General features: G+C 47.1%; 1 protein-coding gene across 2 annotated transcripts in view; it reads left to right on the plus strand.

Annotated features, from left to right (window-relative positions):
- Positions 1–470: 470 nt before the first annotated feature.
- Mapre2 (microtubule associated protein RP/EB family member 2) overlaps positions 471–15,161 on the plus strand; it is a 139,296-nt gene continuing 124,605 nt past the window's right edge. Inside the window, exon 1 of one of the 2 annotated variants that reach the window (XM_040757938.1) lies at positions 471–556. Coding sequence is in view for 1 of the 2 variants with exons in the window: in XM_040757937.1 (XP_040613871.1) it covers positions 1,965–1,982 (18 nt within the window). In the remaining variant the exon portion in view is untranslated. Of the gene's footprint in view, positions 557–1,896; positions 1,983–15,161 lie in introns of those variants that run through there. The other variant, XM_040757937.1, reaches the window with a different exon arrangement.

Consider the following 15,161-nt stretch of genomic DNA (forward strand, 5'->3'; position numbering starts at 1 on the left):
CTCTTGAACCTCAATGCAGAGCAGTCACTAAATCATTAATCGCGCCATCCGGCTAAGTGGTGCTTCTTTTAATTAATATTCATGAAAAAACTAGTTTGCCCCTCATTATCCAGCAGGCCCTAGGAGTGAGTGCAAATAGTTTAGGGGTGCCGGGCAGACCCCAGGTGCAGGTGCTTCCTTCAGGGTGGGACATCGCCCTTGGATCCTTTCCGCTAGCTTCGCCCCCCTGCTCCCGGCTGCAGCCATCGCCTCTCTCCGTTTCTCCCCCAGCCCCCCCACTTTTCCCTCCGTCTCCAGTTCAGTGGATCTGACCCAGAGTTCCTCAGCGAATCACCTCGAGCCTGCGGGTCCCCTCCACAGCAGGGGTCTCCACCCGCACCCTGCACGGGGAGAAGAGGCGGCGCCCCGGGGGGGGGGGCTCTCCCAAGTGGACTCTGACGGTGGCAGACGGCGAGTCACGTGAGCCTGTGGAGGCGGAGCGTGGCGGGCTGAGGGGGTGGAGAAAACAAAGCCCCCAGCTGTCAACGGAGGAAGGAGGCGGACGACGCAGGAGCAGGTGAGTCAAGTACATTCAAAAGCCCGGGCGCACCCCAACACCCTTTGCCCTGGGTCGGTCCCTCCCAGGCAGGCGTTGGCCGCGCCTCCCCCACCCCCGCCCGGGTCTGCTGTCTGCAGATCGCGGAGCCCGCGGAGCCCGGGGTCTCCGAGCCCATCAAGAAGTTACCCAGCGAGGGGTGCGCACGCAGTGGCGTTCTTACGGGTCGCCCCTCTCTTGGGGGCTGGGGGGCTAGAGCGGTTTACCCCGAGAAGAGGAAGGGAGTCAGAGCTGCCACGCTGGCAGACACAAAGTGAAGAGTGAAGGCTGGGGCCACTTAGGAGAGGGGGGCTTGTAGGTGCGCGCCCTCGGAGCTCGACCCCTCCTGCTGGAGGGCTGGGAGGCAGGGGCTGAGAGCCCCCGGAGCTCCTAGAAGCTGCGCACTTTGGGGCAGACCAGTAAGTGTGAGGCGCGCGCCCACAGTCTGGAGCGTATCCCGGATCCCCAAGCTCTGCTGCCGTCCCTGGTGCGTCCTGTCCGGGGACACGGGTCTCACGGCTGGGACCGATCACTGCTAGATCTCGGACTCCAAGAGCCGGTGTGTGGCCAGGAAAATGGGTTGCTAGTCTGCGCCAGAGAGGTTCGGCAGGGCAGGGAGCTCCCGCAGAGAGAGAGGGCTACACGGAGACCACCACTCTGGTTTGGAGGGGCATTATTCAGTCCACCTTCCAAGTGCTGCGCCGAAGCCAAAAGTGATGCCACAAAGACCCAGAAAGCGGAGTGGGTTCAGAAAGACCCTCCTCTCTGAACCTGAGCCTTAGGCAACGAGGACTTCCAACCAGACAGAGCAAGAGGGTCTGGTCACCCTTTGAATCACTTTGCCAAGCCAGTGTCAAAGGCGGAGCTGCGGCCTCGGAGGACTGGAGCTGCGGCCATTGGGCCTTTGTCTTAACCTCCAGTCCCCTTCTAGTCCTCGTTGGGCCAGTGGCGCGCTGAGTAATTAATATTCCTACCATTTATTGTCCCTTCACCTCAGCACCAGACGACCCTGCTGTCCCTCCTTCCACCCCCTACCCGCAGCGGGAATATTCTACTTCCTCATGCCCAGTCCTTTCCTGGAAAAGAAAAATAAAGTGATCCCGACCCACTAGGCAATAAGACGACTGCCAAAAGCACTACAGAGGGGTCAATGCAAAAATCAAGGGTTAAGCAAATGCCTACACCTGCGCGTGCCTGCGCGCAGGGAGTGAAGGAGACGCAAGAACTTTCCTGATTAGCATAAGTATCTGCCCCGCGGCCGCGGTGCACGGCGGAGGCACTGCCCTGGCTTAGGTACAAGAGAAGTCCAGTCTTGAGTGAGGTCTCAGCGGGACCGGCTTCTAATCTGAGAGGACCGCGGGGGCGCCACTTGGTGGAACAGGACGCTAGGATGAAACAGATCAGAAAGGTAAGGCAGAGTGGTGGCGGTGGCGGTGGCAGGGAAGTGCTCGCCCAGGCAGCATCCCTCTCGGTAACACCTCGTTTTGCTGTCACTTTTGTTTACCAAGCTAACACATCAGTTGGGAAAGTGTCGTGTGCCGCTGATCTCTGAAACAGGGTAGGTTTTAGGGTAAGCTTCCTTTGAGTCCAAACTTGGCTTAGTCATGGAATCACCTGTGGAGATCTGGGGATTTCTGGTAATTACATCCTATCCTAAACCGTTTAAGTCAGATTGTTAGTGGGGAGCAGCGAGCACTCAGCATTATTGGTATTGAACAAAACTCCCAGGTGATTCCACTGCATAGCAGGTCGAGAACCACTTTGGTAACACAACATGGTTGTGTCACAAGATGCCACTTCAACCGCTTGAGTGGGTGAGAGGACATTGAAACTGGGGTGCCAGTGACTCATATGGCAGGGCAGGTTGGAGACCTGGCAGGTTGTGACATCTCCCAACAACAGTATCTCCCCCTTCCCTGTCTGGGATCTGCTTATTGCTGGATATTTGAAAATTCGCTGTTCATGCCTAGTGTGTGCACTGTTGTTAGAGGAGACAGAGAGAAATTGTCATTCTGGCCATGATGCAGGTGGAGCAGGGAAACCCAGCAAAAATAAACTTTGAGCAGTCGGGTGAGTCAGCAGGCGGCACTCCAATGCCCGCCCTGTGAATAGGAAGTAATTATGGCTTCTCGTTATTGGCACACACACACACACACACGCGCGCGCGCGCACACACACACACCACACACACACACCACACACACACACACACACACACACCACTCCTTTGAAAGCACATCTTAATATCTGATCAGGATGTTTGCCTGCCAGAGCCTCTCTCTCTCCCTCTTCTGTTCTCCATTCTACCTGCTTTGAATAACACTAGCTGCTGTCTGCAGGGAAACCGGGGCCAACTAGACAGCCAGTCCTTTTCTTTGTGAATGGCATATCTCAAAGGGATCCTGGGAAAGTGTGAAGCAGTTTGGGTTATCTCAGTTATGAGAATTAGTGAGGAGGAGTACCGGGCGGTTGTGGTGCAGGCCTTTAATCCCCAAACTCTGTGAGTTTGAGGCCAGCCAGGTCTATACAGAGGAAACCCTGTCTCAAAAAACAAACAATAGAGAGAGAGAGGAGAAAGTTGCAGTATGTACATTTTTAATTTTTTTCTTAAAAAGCCACACACTATTTGATGAATTGAGGGCTGAATTCAAGGAGCTGTTTAAAAAGGAATAGCTGTACCTGACATTTCATATGAAATTCTGTTCTCTATTAATCAAACCTTTGACTGCATGTGTGTGTGTGTGTGTGTGTGTGTACATACATGCATGTGTGTACTGCTTTTGAGCACCTGTGCTCACTGAGGATTGAACCTAGAGTCTCTAGGCAAGTGTTCCTCTGCCAGGCTGCATGCATCCCAAGCTCATAGGTGTTTAACTTAAAGAGATCAGACTCAGAAAGTCAAAACAGACAAGTCCACGTTTTCCTCTCACACACAAACGCTAGGCTTTAATTTTTATATGCATTTACATCTGGGGGTCGTGAAACTAGGCCGTGGGAGAGAAAGGGAGTATCTTAAGAGGGGAAGGGAAAGTGTGAAGGGATGCATGGGGCAGGAAGACAAGAGGGCTTTCTGGGGGTGTAGAGGGCACCACCGGAGGGCAGAAGGGGGGTGGGATAGGAGGACCAAAAAAATATATAGTCTTGTGAAAATGCCGTCCTGAAACCCACTGTTTTTACACTAACTTTAATAAAATCTATGTGCTATTTTTTTAAAAGATGGCAAAAAAATAATCATAAGGCAGGCTCACATCTGTAATCCCAGCACTCCAGAGGCTGAGACAGGAGGATTGCCATGGAGTTTGGGACAAGCCTAGTCTTTAGAGTCAGGGCCTGCCTGTAAATAAATTAAGAACTTGTACCCAAAGGACAACTCTCAGATGTTTTATTAAGATATACTTATTTCCCCTCTCTTTCGCTGCTGCTACTTTCATTTCCTTACTGTCCTCAGGCCCCTTATGTCACTGTCACTCGCTATGCCATTGGCCAAATGCTCTCTTTGCCCATTCCCAGTCTCTTCCAGGGGACCAGCATTGCCTGGCACGTGGCAGGCACTGGGTACTGTCAGACAGTGCACTTCTCTTGAACCCGCGTTACAGTACCTGTGTACACGCTGCTTGGGTTGTGTTTTCCCTTGCAGACCTTTATGATGCAGACCCTATGGTGCAGTCACTGGGCTCTTTGTCTTAGAAATGCTGCTCACTTGTTCTCAAGACTATCAGAAGGTGAGAGGTCACTGGGAAACAACGCCTCCTAAGTACATTCAGCTTCATAGTTCCCAGGATATATAATGCAAATATATAGGAGTCAACATTCTCCTGTAGCTCCGAAATGCTGTAAAATGATGGCTAATGTGTCCTGTACACTTCTTTAACAATGCGCTTTAACATAACTAATAATCGTTATAACATTGGTATCACACACATTTCACAGAATCGTTTCACAGAAGTTCACCCTCATAGCAAAAAAAAAGCATGCCCAACTGTCAGTGCCCTAAGGAATTCATTAATCAAGGAGTCAGTTCAGAATTGGTTAATAGTTAACCTGCTTGTATTCTCCTCTGCCTACTGATCTTCTTAAAATAGAGCATGAATGTAACTTAGTTGTAAAACACTGCAAATTCAAGGATCTGGGTTCATATCGAGTATATACACACAAGAACAAGTGTATCTCTATATATTTAAAAGTAGGGATTTCGTGGGCCGGGCGGTGGTGGCACACGCCTTTAATCCCAGCACTCGGGAGGCAGAGGCAGGTGGATCTCTGTGAGTTTGAGGCCGGGCTGGACCGACAGCCTCCAAAACAATACAGAGAAACCCTGTCTCGTAAAAACCCAAAAAAAAAGTAGGGGTTTCGTTTTATCGTATTGCCCCAAGTAAATAAAGGCTTATAGGGTTTTTCCAAAGGCTGATATGATGTGAATAGACCCATTCTTACTTTCTGAAATTTGGACCATCTTTTGGGGAGCTGTAAGACATTGCAGGGCTGCAATGCTTAGGGATCTATGCAGAAGATGGGGTGGAAAGACCGTAAGAGCCAGAGGTGCTGGATGCTAAAGGAAACCGCATTTTCCAGACACAACGGGGCAGACACACACATGAACTCAGAGGCTGACAGCACACACAAGACCTGAACGAGCTGAAGCTGACAAAATCCCAGCACAGAGTCCAAGCCCGAGCAAAAAGGCTATTTGCAAATGATAGCTTCGGGGTGAGGAATAAATCAGTGTTCTCCAAGTGACACTGGTTATATCACCCATATTCCAGGGAAGTCTTCTTGCTCAGGAGTAGTTGGCCAACACAAAAGGGGTATTGTGCTTTTAGTCTTTTCTCCTTTGCTAGTTTTTCTCTTTTGGGTTGTTTGTTTGTTTGTTTTAGACAAGGTTTCTCTGTGTTGTCCTGGGACTCACTCTCTAGATCAGGCTGGTCTCAAATTCGTAGAGATCCACCTTTGTCTGGCCCCTGAGTGCTAGGATTAAAGGCTTCTACTACCATCACCCTCCTGGTTTTTGTATGTTGTTTGTTTTGTTTTATCTTGTTTTGTTTTAAAAGAGAGAGATAGCAAGAAGTTGGATGGGTAAGGAATAGGGGACTCTAGGAAGAGATGGGAATGAATGATAAAAATATACTGTGTGAAATCCTCAAAGCATAAATTCACTTTTCTAAAAAGAAAAAAAATCACATAGTTACTGCTGGACAACTCTATGCCCTGGCCTAGAGACTGAAGTGAACTTAAATTCACATAATTCAGGGATCCACAGACTATGGCCCACCAACTGTTTTTATAAGATTAGTCTTTATAGCTTCTCATAGTTGAAAGGCATCTAAAGAAAAGTATTTAGAAACCTTTGAAAATACAGTAAAACTCAAAATTTGGGGTCCAAAATCAAGTTTCGTTGGACTGTCTCATACCTGTTTGTTACACGTTCCTAGGGACTTTTACACAGCCCTGCCACAGTGGGAGGATTGTATGAAGGCTGTGTCCTCCATAAAGCCTAGAACATTTGCTGAATGCTAATGGAAAAACATTCTCAGACGGACAACCAGTTTACTCCAATCTAAATGAGCACTTGTCCGCTTAAATCATTGCGGTTTAGTTTTTTCCTTCTGATCAAACAAAACCCACTAAACCTAGGTCAGATAATCACTAAAGATAGAAGAAGATAGTTTGTTTTTATGTTTTCTTGTGTGTATATTTACTTTGTAAGAATGACACATTCCTGAACAGTGTAGACTCTATTAGTACAGTTAGCCACAGAAGTTCTAGCCCTAAATAAGCCCTAAGATAAAATATCAACCTGCCATTGTTTCTAGAGTTCTAGAAAAATATAAAAACATGTCCCCTAGTGATCTCATACTTTAGCCCTTTAGTGCTGGGGCTACCCTTTCTCACTGTGTAGTCCTGGCCAACCTAGAACTTTCTCTACAGACAAAGCTACCTGCAAATTTGCAGCAAGCTTCTGGTCTCTGCCTCCCAGTGTTGAGATTCTAGGCATGCACCATACCTTGTCTTCTGTGCCATACGTGTACTTATTGTTTCAGCATGTTAAAGGCATGGTTTTGAGGTTTATTCAGCCATGAACAATTTTCATCATTGCTTTATACACTTAATGTGTCCGGAAGCCTGGGGAAACAATACTACTTCTCTAAAATCAACAATAAACATAGAAAACAGTATCTATGTAATGTTCCTAACTCTGCTGAGACTGACAATACGTTACATCCCGCCAGGTACAATTGCTTTAGACTTTTCAAATTCTAAACTAGGTAAGATAATGATCCAGGAATTCATATGAGTCCCTCTAATAGGGCTGGACCAATTACTGTTGATTAGGCTTCTAGAAGGCATATTCAAAAGAGTAACTGCATTGATAGGAACTTGTCTCGGTATCTTACTGTGCTTCCTGACATAAGACTTCCTTCGGTTAGGAGGCTTCCTCCTTTGGATGACTTGTCACAGCCACAGATGAAGAATTTGCAAATGAGTTTCACTTCAAATAGAGCCACCATATGGATGGCTGGAGTCCTCTTCACTCCCTCCAGATCTGTCCACCTGCAACTTAGGAAACAGAGTCCCTTTCTTCGCTAAATTCAACCAAGTGTTATTGTGAAGTTTGGGGTAACTGACATGAACCAAGTCTGAGTCTGAAAACAAAACTCAGAGCCATAAATTCATTTACCCCATCTAGGATGACTGGCAGCAGCTGTGCAGGTCACTGGCTTCAGAACAGCCTCCCCACTGACCCTCCTACAGCAACTGAGAGCCTCCTTTCAGTAAGAGCCCCAGGGATCCATTAGAGATGCCAGCTTTGTGGGACTGGGCTCTGAGAAGCTCTTCCCAGCCCCCTAACCTTTGCCTCCCACACTGATCCAGACCTGCCCATCCCAGCAGTGAGAGCCTGTTTGGGAACACCTTCCATGGCTGCTTTGGAGGTTGTGATAGCAGCCTCTACTGCACCACCACTCTGGCAATCCGCGGGGGTTGGCAGGCAACAGTTTGAAGTCTAAGAGGTAGAAGAACAATATAATATCAAGGCCTGTTGAATCACAGTACTTCCGAGGAATCAGACTTCAGGCTGATGTGACTGTTATCAGCTGACAGATTAGGGTGGGTGCTAGGGGACAGATGTCCACATAAAGATGGTAAAGAACATTTTCTAGACTCTAGCATCTAGAGGCTGGAAAAGGTACATAGCTAATAACTGAGAGGTACAAGATTCTTCTTGAATCATAATGTACATCTTTCCCCCTATTTAAAAACCCTACACACCCAGGTGGTGGTGGCACACGCCTTTAATCCCAGCACTCGGGAGGCAGAGGCAGGCAGATCTCTGAGTTCAAGACCAGTCTGGTCTACAAGAGCTAGTTCCAGGACAGCCTCCAAAGCCACAGAGAAACCATGTCTCGAAACCACCCCCCCCAAAAAAACTACACATAAACCAGGTAGTGGTGGTCCACATCTTTAATCCCAGCACTCAGGAGGCAGAGGCAAGTGGTTCTCTGAGTTCAAGGCCAGCCTGGTCTAAAACAGCAGGTCCCAGGACAGCCAGGGATACACAGAGAAACGCTGTCTTGAAAACGCACAAACACAGAAATCTACACATTTCATATCTTTAAAATCTCAGGCTGTGACTTTCTCCCCATATTCTGCCTCTTTTTTTTTTTTTTTTACGAGACAGGGTTTCTCTGTGTTGTTTTAGAGGCTATCAGTCCAGCCCAGCCTCGAACTCACAGAGATCCGCCTGACTCTGCCTCCCGAGTGCTGGGATTAAAGGCGTGCGCCACCACCGCCCGGCCATATTCTGCCTCTTACCTGTGACAAAAGCCATTCATCCCTGTATTCAAAGAGCCTATCCCTGGGGGTTCCTCTCCTTCATCCTAAACTGTCAAAAGTACTTTTACACGATGCTTCTAAATAAACATTAGACATTCTAACCAGCGGGGCTGGAGAAATGGCCCAGCAGTTGAGAGCACTTGCTGCTCTTACCGAGAACCCATGATTGATTTCCAGGCTCACAACCACCTGTGACTCCAGCTCCAGTAGATCCAACGCTTTATTCTGGCCTCTGCAGACACTTATACGCATGTGGTACATAAACTCACACAGGCACCCATGCACACTTGCATAAAGTTTATAAAAACACTAAGCAACATAAGATCACTACATAACTTGGATTTTCGATATAGAATGAGCATTCTGTGGACTCTGGATAAACAATTGGAAAGAACCAGGGGGAACCAGCCCTTAGCCCCGTTTTGAATAGTGAAGGGCCAGTTAGGGCTTTGGAATCAAGTTGTGGCCCAAACAAGAACCGTCTGTTGGATAGAGCTATTGTCCATCTTATTTGAAAGGAACCGGGGCCTCCTGGTACTACTTAGCAACTTTACTCACAATCAACTGCACTGTAATCATATTCGAGGACCTGTGGCCATTTTTTTTCTTCTCAGAGTCTATGTGTGTCTGTGTCTATCACCATGGACATCAGCTGTTCCCCACTTGTACATCTGAGTTGGGCTTCACCACCTTCAGGAGAGAGTGCATTAGGTTGTCTTTGTGTCCCCAGCTTTGTCTTCTCCGTGTGTGTGGTGACACTCTTCAGGGTAATTGGCTCAGGCCTAGGACCTTGGGTGGAGTTGGGAAGAGTCATCTTGACACCTTTCGAGGATGCCACATTGGGCAATCAGAGGCAGGTGAGCCAGCAGCTTGGGTAGAACAATGGTTGTGTTCTCTGCCCAGAAATGTCAAGCTGAGCTCACCTGAGTCATATTTTCCCGTGGGGTTAAGCGCCCATCCCAAGGGAAAGTAATTCTTAACTGACCACTTTGTGGGGGGACTGGTGTTATTTTGGAGTTTGCTGTTGGAATCTGAAAGCTTTGTGGGTGTTTCTAATATATATATATATATATATATATACGTGTATATATATATATATATATATTAGCGTTGGGTTTTGTCTCTAAGCTGTTATTACCTTGATAGTAATCTTCCTGCCTTTACTTGAGAAACTTTGTACCTTTATTTCTCTAAAAATTATGTTTGTTGATCATAACTAGAGGCATTAGAGAGTTTTTAAAAATTAAAGCAGCAAATACTGAAGACAAGGAAAATTAGAGAAATGATTACCAAAGGAGCAAAAGGAACATCTACTAAAATGTCCTAAAGGTAGCATGTATCAGGATCAAAAAATGATCACTCCTAACTTGCCCTCTTCACTCAAAACTTAACTCTAAACAAGACCTGGGTTAAAAACTTAAGTTCTGGCTTTCTTAGTCAGTGTATGGCAGTTTGTGTGTATGGTCGGGAGAGCTGGTCCTTTTTCTCCTGTGCACAAAGTGCAGCTCCAGACAGCTTAGTGCAGCTTTGTGGGCTCCGATCTCATCAGGAAATGGGAGCATCAAGCCTTTGCCTGGCCTCTGTTCACAAAACATATCTGTGCTCTACAGGGTGGTTAGTAATTCATTTTTATGATAAAATATAATGATAATGTCTTCTTTCCTTTGAAGAATCCATAATTTATTTTCTAAGCATAGGAAAACATGTAGCGTTAATAGTCTGCTGGTGCATTGAATTATCTAGTCATATTGGAATAGGTAGCAGTAGCAGTAAATTCAACTATCCAATAATGTAATGTATATAGGCTGCCGTGCCAGCTCCTCAAAACCCTAAAGTAGTGTGATTTCTGGCAGAACATACACACAGATATTAAAATCATCCACTCATAGCCAGATGTAGAAGCACAGACCTGTAACCCCTGCTATTTGGGAGGGTGAAGGAATATTGTGGGTTTCAAGCCAGTCTGGGCTATATAATACATTCCAGACCAGCATGATTTACACAGTGGATTCTGTCTTTAAAAAAAAAAGTCAACAATAAAACAAAAATATCTTCTTAAAAACCTCCTAGCTCATCACACATTCCTGCCCATGCACTGCTTTCCCATGAATGGTTACCATTGGGTCCTCCTTCATCAGTCAACTGTTGTCTTGCTGAAGATGAGGGAAGATAGGGAAAATCAGAACTAGTGAGCGGGTCTAGCACTATGCTGAGTTCTCTTCATCCCTCAAGATACAGAGAAGTTGTATCTCATGGTCCCCTGTTACTTCTCAGTCCCCAGACCCTGACCTGTCACTTGCCTAAGGAGCCTAAGGAGCCAGAGCATGCAAGGACAAGAAGAAAGTTTAAACAGGTGTAAACCAACCTTGAAGAAGCATTTCCTTAGCCTAACAAAAAGAAAGTTTCCCCATTAGCTGGCATTGAGTTGCCCTGGGTGTATGGAAGTCCCACATCAGTCATTGTGACTAGCGGGATAAATGATTCTCTTCTGTGGTCCAGAGACCTGAAGTTAATGTCTGTGGAGCTCAGCAGGGGACATACGCCAAGCCATCCTTCCCCTCCCAGAGCCATAGAGTCGCTGCCCTCTGATGACCGCCCAGGACATGTTTCTGCTTCTGCTGGGCACAATCAGAGCTGGTTGTGTTGCACCTGTCTTGGATGACAGCATAACCAGTGTTCAACAGGGGATCTCAGGGTCAGTGCACAACTCTCTGAATCATTCTCTGCCTTGCTTTGTTCAAGCTAAGTAGACTGGAAGTGTTGGAGAGCTGAGGACAATTTAGGAGATCATCCCGTGTCCTCCTTCCTTCTATAGAAAACAGCCGCCACTTAGAAGTCACCATACTTTTCCATTTTTAGCTCATATCTTGCTTTTGTGGGCATTTGGTAAACCATCTTAGGTACTCCCTAGCTCCCATGCACCTTGAGAAGAGCCAGTAAGGGTCCTTCCTGCTCCAGGGATTTAATAGGGTCCCTTCTGTCAAACTATGTCTTAAGATCTCTTAAGACAAGATATTTGGGGATCAGAAATAGAGCTCAGGTCCCTTAGCATGCAGAAAATTCTGGGTTCAATGCCCCCTAAAGGAAACAGTTTTAGAGGGATTCTCTTGATTTACTCTAATTACTGGGATTTCCTAGAGTTGATTCTATTTATTACTTCTTACTCTGTAACACTCTTATCCAGTACTCAGAGAGAGAGAGAGACAGAGAGAGAGAGAGAGAGGGCACAGGTATTTAGGTGCATTTATAATGTGAGTTTATATGGAAGCCAGAAGACAACCTCAGCTGGCCTTCCTCTGGAGACACCCACCATGTTTATTGTTATTGATTTGGGGCTTGTTTGTTTGTTTGTCTGTCTGTTTGAAACAAGGTCTCTCTTGGTGGCCTAGAGGCTGGCCAGCAGCAAGCCTCGGGGACATGGCTGTCTCTATTCAGCATTGGGATTGACAGCGTGCCGCAGCTTTTTGTGGGGGTCCTGCAGATGGACCTCAGGTCTTTGAGTTTGTGTAGCAAGTACTGTACCAACTGGGTTACCACCCCAGCATGTCAATTGTTTAATAGTGGTCACAGAGTTGTCTTTGCCACTTCTGTAGCCATTATGGTTGCCAAGGAATTTTTATATACAGCAGCGCAATGATTCTTTATGTAGACATACTTTACAGAAAACTATAAACACAAGAGCCTGGAGTTTAAATGGCATGCCCAAAGTCACATAATTGGGGAATCTTTAGTTCAGTTCCAGTGTTTCTGCCAGACAGGTTTACAAATCTCAAGGTGTTTCCTCGGAAGCTCTGTTAACCCATGAAGACACTGAACTACAGCAGTGGCCCAATCTCCAAAGACCTCATTTTTTCTCTCGGGAAGATGCTTAACTTTGTAAAGCTAGAGAGAGGAGTACAGTGTGAGGTCGCATTCCACCATAGACAGGGGCCCCTTGACACTCTGGAATTCATAGACACTTCCCATTTGAAATTCCCAGGGCATCAAGAGGGGCATGATCGGCTGTTCAGGAAAGCCGCTGCAAGCACAGCCATCTCAGAGGCATTTGGAATCGCAGGCTCTGGGGAAGAGTGAGGGCACAGTGTATCACCTCAGCGTAGCTCTGGATAACCTTGGCACAGCTGGTTTGGAAACAGCGTGAAGGTTCTAAGGTTTTAGTTCATTGTTTGCTTCTGACAGATCAGCAAGTCACCTAGCCATGCTCCCTCCCATCTCTCAAACACACTGGATATCTGTGTGGTGGTTTGGAGACGCCATTGTCCACGTAAATAAAAACAAAAGAATGACTCAGCTTCAAGTGCTTGCCTCATAAGCGTTAGGACCAGAGTTTGGATCCTCTGCACCCTCATAAAAAACAAAAATACAAACAAATAAACAACAAAAAAAACAGGGCCAGGTGGTGGTGGTGGTGGTGGCGGCGGTGCACGCCTTTAATCCCAGCGCTCAGGAGGCAGAAGCAGGTAGATCTCTGTGAGTTTGAGGCCTGCCTGGTCTATAGAGGGAGTTCCAGGACAGCCAGAGCTACACAGTAAAACCTTGTCTCAAAAACCAGACAAGCAAAAACAAAAAGCCTAGCACTGGGAAGCCAGGGATGGGGGTAGGGTGCTTTTTGACTAGCCAGGGTAGGTAAATGAGCTCAGTAATAAACCTTGTCTTAAGAATAAATCAATAAAGTGAAACACTGAAGACGACACCCATGTCAGCCTCTGGCCTCCAGGAAAAGTTGTTTCATTGCAGGTACTCATATGAGATCCAGAGCTGTCTATTCTGGTCAGTGGAGGGGAAATCCTAAAAGTATATTATAATCAATCTTGGTGTGTTTGCAGAGTAATTGAGTAACTGAGTCCATATCACTTGAGACAGAAGAGGGGTTCCCCGAGGATCTGAGACGCTGAACAGATCCATGATCCTGAAGGATTACAGGTGTGAAAGGAAAGTGACCAGAAAGTAGATGATGCCCCAAGGATGGGCTTCCATCTTTTTTATTTTATTTTATTGTTCATTGCAAGGTCTCAGCTGTGAATGAATGCATTTGAATCAGGATCAGCTGAGTGAATGGGCCATCTGGCTGAGTGGGTTAGGTTGCCATAGTAGCAGGGTTTGGAAAGAGTCTTGGGGAAGGTCATATGCCTTGCAGTTCAAGGGGGGATCCTCAGACCAGCAGCATCAGAGTCACCTGGAAGCATTTAGAAGTGGGGAGGGAATACTAGCCTCCCACGCCTACCCATTCCTACCGAGTCACAATCTGCGTCTTTTCAGAAATATGTCCTTCAGCAAGATTGCCAAGTGAATCATAAAGCCTGAAAAACCCTGCCTTAGCCGAGACTGAAAGGCAAGGTGCTCACTTTCAGAGTGAAAAGCACAAATGGCTCACTCTCTGCACACAGGTCCAGACAATAGCAGTGATAAATCGCTCCCTGTGGTGTGTCGTACTCCTGTCCTTAGCAGTGTATTCATGGCCCTGGAGTACGACAACGGATTTATGTCTTTGTCACCTAAATAGTCCTTAAGTCTGCGGACACTGTGTGGCTCTCCTTCGTCTAGCACGGTGCCTGGTGTGTGACAGGTGGGCATAGCAGCAGCAAAACCTCCATTGGTCCAGGCTGACAAACGTGGGCTTGGGTCCCGGCCCTGCCACAGCCTCAGTTCATGCATCCAAAAGACATAGGGAAGCAAACCCCTCCCAGGCTTTGGAGTTTGGAAAAGAGAGCAGCTCAGTGCACACTAGCTGTCTGTAAGCGGTGTTGGTTCATATGTGCTCAGTGACTGCTGAACAAATATTCTTGTTTTTTAGAAAAGGGAACCTCGTATAAAAACCCTACGGCTGAGAAGTTTGTCTTGTTACTGCTATCGTATGTAAGCCTGAGTTTTAAATTATGACCTACAGAGGAAACATAAGAAAAGGAAAAGCCAAGCAGGGTCAGAATGAATCTGCAGGAAACTCTGTGGTTAGGGATCTGAAAGCCAGCATTTGCCCAGTTGCATCCGTGGCAGCTGCTACCACTCTGGGCCGCCTTGATTTCTCCACCCGAAGAGTAAAAGCCACCAAATAGTCTTTATTTCATACAGTTCTGATGGAAGCACCCCGCAGATCACAGTGTAGGAAGTCACACCTTATTCATACTTATAAACCCTCCCTACTTCTTAGCACAGTGCTCGGAAGAGACGGCCACAATGCAGGGGTGTCCTGTGGGGTGTGAACATGTGCTCTCTGTGGGGATAAAAACTTCACCCCTAACAGACAAACTCGTGTCCCTTAGCGTAAAGTCCTGGGAGTGTGGAGGAAATGGCTAGAGTGTACGTGTCTGAAAGAGAGAAAACGATGGGGAAATGTAAGGGGACACTGAGGCAGAAGCGTGTATCTGTGAGTCAGAGCCCAGGCGTGCTCCCACAGGAACACCATAAAGGAGAGAAAAACCCTGACCAGAAAGTGGCTGGTGGCAGGGAGGCAGGGGGTGGGGGCCTCCACTGGAAGGGGGAGATGAGTTATGCATTGGGAACTCATTGCTTTATATGGAAAAGCTTGCAAATTTTGGAAGTAGCCAGATGTGGTAGTACTTGCCAGTAATCCCAGCATTCGGGAGACAGAGGCAGGAGGATCACAAGCTTGGTGGCAACCTGACAGTCTGCTGACTTCCAGGGTGACAAAAGAAAAAAAAACTGTGGGGCTAGGGTGGTGGCTCAGGGGTTACTCGCTGTCCTTGCAGAGGACCCGTGTTCAGTTCCTGGCACCCACAGGGTGGTTCACAACACCCCT

This window comes from Mesocricetus auratus, unplaced genomic scaffold, assembly GCF_017639785.1.
Source record: "Mesocricetus auratus isolate SY011 unplaced genomic scaffold, BCM_Maur_2.0 Super-Scaffold_100015, whole genome shotgun sequence".
NCBI lineage: Eukaryota > Metazoa > Chordata > Mammalia > Rodentia > Cricetidae > Mesocricetus > Mesocricetus auratus.